At 33.3% G+C, this 6,203-nt stretch overlaps 1 protein-coding gene across 2 annotated transcripts; it reads right to left on the minus strand.

Annotated features, from left to right (window-relative positions):
* Nucleotides 1-2,815: 2,815 nt before the first annotated feature.
* LOC145103876 (Plasma-membrane choline transporter family protein) lies at nucleotides 2,816-5,530 on the minus strand. Of its 2 annotated transcripts, none has more exons than XM_079041148.1 (7): nucleotides 5,249-5,530; nucleotides 4,429-4,873; nucleotides 4,157-4,340; nucleotides 3,826-4,050; nucleotides 3,625-3,741; nucleotides 3,309-3,542; nucleotides 2,816-3,240 (listed from the first exon to the last, which is right to left on the minus strand). In XM_079041148.1, the coding sequence occupies exons 2-7, from the start codon at nucleotides 4,851-4,853 to the stop codon at nucleotides 3,019-3,021; spliced, it is 1,407 nt and encodes a 468-aa protein (XP_078897274.1). In that variant the 5' UTR covers nucleotides 4,854-4,873; nucleotides 5,249-5,530; the 3' UTR covers nucleotides 2,816-3,018. The 2 variants fall into 2 exon arrangements, with proteins under 2 accessions (XP_078897274.1, XP_078897273.1); XM_079041147.1 differs by having other exon boundaries at nucleotides 4,429-4,880.
* Nucleotides 5,531-6,203: the final 673 nt, after the last annotated feature.

Here is a 6,203-nt window from a genome sequence, read left to right on the forward strand (position 1 = left end):
GCATCTTAACCTATCCTCCTAATTCGTAAACCCCACCCCTCCCTTTCTCTATTGGGTTCATCACACACAAAAACAACCACGAGTTAAAACCCATATCTGCAACAACTTTGGTGGTGAACTTGAGTCACTGTAAGGAATCAGAATCTGTATATTGCACCTTCAAGAAATTGAATCAGAATCTGGAGATTGGGCCTTCAAGAAATTGAGAAATGGAAATAATGGTGTTGAACAAGTGCTTGAAAATCAGACCTTCATCACATACATACACCGATGAACACATAAATTGACACCACCTGAGCATCTAAAAACCCTAAAATCTCGGATCTTAACAACTACACACATAAACTGATGGTCGCTTCGCTCTTGGAGGTTTCTCCGACGGTGAAAATCCTTTGCTGGAATGAGAGACTCAAGAAAGAGAGTAATAGAAGGAGGTGTTGGCTTATCAATGTTCTGAATCTGGTTTATCAGTATGTGTCTGTGTGTGTTTGTTAAATCAGGAAGAGAGAATGAGAGACACAAGAGAGAGAGAGAGAGAGGTATGTGTGTACACATATGTGTGTTTAATCAGCTTCAGTTTTTCCAAAACTTCATTATGTGTGCTCATATGTGTTGGATCTGCAGAATCTTTTCCCAGAACTTCATTGTGTTCATAGTTTATGTATGTGTATCAGTGTATGATTGTGGATTAAATCAGTAAGAGAGGGGTAGGGTTATCGGCGTAAGAGGTGGGGGTGGGAGGGGTGCTGATAATATTTTCTTTTTGCTTTTTTTTTCAACTACTGAATTACTGAAATACATAAAAAATGGAATAAACAAAATGGAAGGGCAAAATAGTCTTTCTAAATAATTTTAAAATTTTCAGTGACCAAAACCATAAAAAGTTTCAGTTTTTGGACTAATGGTGCAAGTTGAAAACATTTAGGACCTTATCCACACTTTTTGGATAACCACAGGGACCAAAAATGCATTTTTGTCAAAAAAAAATAAATTTAAATAAAATAACAAATCGTAATATTAATAAATAATCATTTTAAATAATTTAGATAATTAATATTATTTAATAAGTTGATCCTTTATATTCTGTTAATTAAAATTTAATATTATTAAATAAGTTGATCTTTTATATTTTGTTAATTAAAATCTCAAAATATAAAACGATATATAACAAATACAAAAATATGACATCTTAAAAAGAAATTTTTTTTTGAAAAGGACAAAGAAACAAGGAACCACTGAAAAGGACAAAGAAACAAGGAACCACCATGGTTTAGCAAAGAAAAAAAAATAAGTGGTTATTTGTACAAGCAGAGAAAGTAATAACGTTGCATACAATTTTTAGAATTTGATTGTTTAAAAAGAAAATAGATTGGTGTGTGATATGTATAGGATAGAGTAGTGTGTAAAAAAAATCTCATAAAATAATCTTTATGGCTTTACCAATATTTAAATCCTTTCAATTCAAATTCTAGAACCAAGTAATTCGGTAGTTAAGCTAATCATTTGACCAATTCACTAGCATAAGTTGCATAACTTTTTGCGACGTACTTGACTTCTCTTGCGTCATTGCTTTCGACCCTAATTTTCAACTAAATAGACTATTTTTTTTTCCAATTCATATAAGTTACAATCGATTTTTTATTTTTATTTTTTTTAAAGATCTCTCATTTTCTAAAAAAATTTATATAACAATCTTATATATATATAAAGCTGACAGAAAAACATACCAACACTTTGAAAATATAAAATTCGCAAGAATTAGATGTTAAAATCCATTAGGTAGAATATCTTAAACAATTTTGTATTTGGATCTATATTGTTGATATTTTAAAACAATGGTCTTGACTCTTACACTATTGAGTTGGTGCAGCCGACAATATATTCTTCTTGCAAAGTTGCAATGTGAACAGAAACCTTGACCAAATCTATTGTTCCTTTCTTCACAGAAATAAACGCCTTTTTTTTATAATTAATATTCTCAAAGTTGACAATTTTGACTAATTTTAAAGATTAAAACCTTGTTATCTCCTCTTAAACTATCTTTGACTCGTTGACTCACAACTTGCCAAGTGGGAAAACCATGGCCCCATTTGGAAGCTCAACATGATTCATCCTAATCAACTTCCCTATAAATACTCCATAAAAACGACTTTACTTCCAAATCCTAACACATCCATATCTGATATCTCTTCCATCAACATGAATCCCGACTACAGTCTTCATCGGTCAAACATGGAGTCACCGGATTTCGAGGATACAACCTTTTACACAGAACTCACAAGACAAATACTGCTGATTATGGATGAAGATGACGACACATATACAAGAAGAAACAGAAATGGAGCTTCACAGTTTCAGAGGACACCGGTAAGTGGTGGCTCCGGGAAGTATTTTAACTGGTTGGAGGGTCAAGGTGGTAGAAACGTGGAGGTTCCTGGTTGGATGGAGAGCTTGTGGGCCAATAATGGGGCTGGCACCGGTGTTTTCATACCCCGTGTGGCGGCCACCGGAAAAGTTAGGAGAAGAAGACACCATAAATCAAGAAAGAACAAAGATGGAGGAAGAATACATTCATTAGAAGGACAAAAGATTCATGTGTGATTATAGTACTAATTGCATTAGTAATTCGTTATTTTTGTACATAAAGTGATCTATATATATATATATATATATATATATATATATATATATATATATATATACTACATCTTGTTAATTTCATAATATACACAATTGGTTTACTTTATCACTTTAGCAATACTAGATAATTAATTACTACAGTTAAGCATGCTTCGGTGAGAATAGGCAAATGGCCTAAAGCTGACAATATCTTTGTATGTACACTTGGGATGTTACAATAAATGATCCAATTAAGAAATTAGACATACAATTAGATGCATAATTTCAATAGATAGGATCCAACCTTAGGTTGAGACCCGATAAAATTAACGATATAAAAGTTTAAAACAACCACATCAAACCATTACATTTTCAAAAACAAAATAAAACCATTTACAATCAAACAGTTATGGTTTCTTGTATACGGTCACGGTCAATATATTGACTTTGACTCAACCCATCCCTAACGCGTGCACTTCTATGTTGAAGACGTTGATGCAGTGTCTCTGACATCTGGTTAAAAAACTCTGGGTCCCACCTGTGTATCAACAACGGATCTTCCACGTAACAAATATATATCGATGTAACCGCACTTTCCACCACCACCATTGCCAACCCAACCTAGTTACCATTTATCATTTACCATAAATTATATATTACATTTATTTTTATTAAAAAACTAAACTTACCAAAATCATGCCCATTAGTATAGCTGTGGACCCCATCATCATCTCTCTGTCTGGATTTTCAATCCTAGTTAAAACAACAGCACAAGTTCCTGTTATAAGCCCACCTAATATCATACCCATTAATAAAACAGCACCAGAACAATCATATGCAATGAGTGCTTCAACACCAGTGGATTGAAACAGCTCCCATGCGTCTCTTGCTGAGTGATTGAAGCTTTTCCCATAAACAGCAATCTAAATTATTTATAAAAAAAAAAAAAAGATTTTCAGAGAATTCATAAAATTGTATATTATATAAGATAAGTTTATTATGCACCTGTACATATGCATATTTATTGAAGAAACGAACGAGAGTCTCCACTAGATGAAACAAGAAATCCACACAACATAAAAGACACTCGTTGTTGCCAATTTTTGATCTGAATCCTCTAATCTGAGAGACAAATTTATAGAAAAGCTAAAAAAGTGTATTTATTTATTTATATTTATATTTATATTTATATTTACATTTACTTACCTCCCATCTTAGTGTTCGAATAGCAGCTGTGAAAAGTGAACCATAACATATGCTTCCAAAAGAGGTAGTGACAGCGTACTTTAAAGATTGCAAAAGAGGGTTTCTTGGCATTGACGCCGCCTCTCTGCCACCATGAATAAGCACAAGAAACACCATACCAGAAACTATCACATGAACAGTGTTACAAAGCACAGCCCCTGTCCAAAACAAACTCACTGAAAAAACCTGAAAATTTTACAGTTTATTTCAACATATGTTATCACAAAAGAATGAAATTTTACATTTTTATGTGATTTGTTACAAGAAAAGAAACAACAAGTGGCCACCTCACCACAAGAAGCCACCATCGACCACCATCACCGATGCTTGAAGCCACCACACCGGATGCTCCAAACGACCATAATGCTAGCCAAAGAAGCATGACTAACATGAAAGCACATACGATTCTCATGATTTCTGGAAGCTTCCATACCATTTTTACAGCTCTTTGAAGAACCAACATTGTGAATGGAAGTCTAGATGGAGTGAAAGTTAAATAGAAGTTGAAAAAGATAACAACTTTAACTTTATGATGGATTCAAAGATGCTTATATATTATATTACCTGTCTATGACTGATATGATGTATAAGAAGTGTAATCCAGATCCAATAGCAAAAGCGACACCCCAGAAAACTAGTTTCCCCCAAAAACACAAGACGCTAACAACTGCGAGGTATGTGGTTAATATATGAACAGAGACTTTCATCATTTGATTTGAACGTGAACCAAGTAATAACAACCAAATCCATCCGATAACTGTACTGATTGCACCAGAAATGGCGTATAGTGGCCAGTAATCTTCTGTTAAACCGGTTTGATTTTCAAGAAACCTGTTTGTGTATTGATCGATGTTAAGCCTATCTTTCTTTCTGAACCAATTGAGTCCGACTATCCCAAGAGCGAAACCTACTAAAATCAGATGTAAAACAAAGATTCCTAGCCAGAAGACATCCCTCCAATGGCGTGAAGCTCCAAGAGTTGGATTCATTGATATGGCGTTCCCACGATCTGCACTCTAGAATACGATTATAATTAGACATTGCTATATGAAGAAGTAAGCGCCCATGGATTAATGATGTGTAAAGTTTATAGTTTGAGTGATCGAGATTAGTAAGAATTTTAACGATAACAACAAAATCAAAGCGATTAACATACGACATTTAACTTTTTTTCCCTTCCATATTCGCAAATTACCAATTTGATTCCAATTACTGAGAAATTGAAGTGGGCGGCAGTTACGATCAAAAAAAGACAAAAGCCAAGTGGCAATGCCGATATCAATACGTATGAACTAAGGATTATTAGAAAAAGAAGATGAACAGAAACAAGTTGACAAGTGGGAATGTCCAGAAAGAGAGGAAACAAAACAGAAAACTTGAGTACCTGTTGGGCTGTGGTGGTCATGGAAGCAGAGACGCCGGAGGAAGAAGAAGAAAAGCGGGTTTGCGCGTGATTCATTGTTAGATTAAACGATGGAGAGCGAATGAGTAGTGAGAATTAAAGAGAAAAATCATGAACAGGAAGTTGATAAATTAGGGTTTTTGAAGTAAGGGGGAAACGGAAATTCAACAGCCGAAGGAACAACATGAATCATGAGTCATGAATCATAGGGACAGTTGAATTGCGAGAGCGACAGATCAGAGACGGGATAATGTTAAGTTAAACTTAAACCCGGTCCAGACAAAACAAACCGGATGGATTCCTTAAATATATTGCTGTCTTTTGGTCCGTCTATTTATTCCTCAATGAATAATTTATTAATTTTTTTATTTGGAACGAATTAAATTAAGAGAAATTAAATTACCTTCTACCTTTCATGCCTATAATTATTCCTACCCAATAAAATTATGACAAATCATCATTCAATTTAATTGTATTTGATATATTTTAATATAGCCTTAATGAGTTAGTTAAAAAATATGGAATGATAACATTTGTCATTATTAGGTAGGAATATTTGTAGGCATAAAAAGTAGGAACCAATTTAATTTTTCTTAAATTAAAGAGAACGGACAACCATACATCTTGTTATTTTAATCATCAGTTAATTACAAAAGTCAAAAAGAACAAAAGTGGGAGTCATAGGATTTTGACTAAGCTTTTGCCAAATTCAAATAAAACTGAATAATTAATTTTTTCAAAACTAGTTTTTGTGAAATACCGAAATTTTTAGGGAATATCTTTTCTGGCAAATACTAATTTTCCAAATGGTTTGTGAAATTTCACTGAATTTTGTGATTCTTTTTTTTTTTTTTTTTTTTTTTTGACAAAAACCATACATCTTGACTTTTTAAGTAAAAATTAGGTTTCAGGATGACTTTGTGAAATGTTTGTAAAA

Source organism: Lactuca virosa, chromosome 4 (assembly GCF_052849685.1).
Source record: "Lactuca virosa cultivar CGN04683 chromosome 4, Lactuca_virosa_CGN04683_v6, whole genome shotgun sequence".
Classification (NCBI taxonomy): Eukaryota; Viridiplantae; Streptophyta; class Magnoliopsida; order Asterales; family Asteraceae; genus Lactuca; species Lactuca virosa.

Bases quoted from the DNA above. Each gene is read 5' to 3' on its own strand.
- LOC145103876 (XM_079041147.1), bottom strand. From the start codon at position 5,323: ATGAATCACGCGCAAACCCGCTTTTCTTCTTCTTCCTCCGGCGTCTCT. The intron at 4,341-4,428 runs GTAATATAATAT...CACTCCATCTAG, and splicing joins ATCATATCAGTCATAGACAG to ACTTCCATTCACAATGTTGG. The intron at 3,742-3,825 runs GTAAGTAAATGT...TTTGTCTCTCAG, and splicing joins TTCGAACACTAAGATGGGAG to ATTAGAGGATTCAGATCAAA.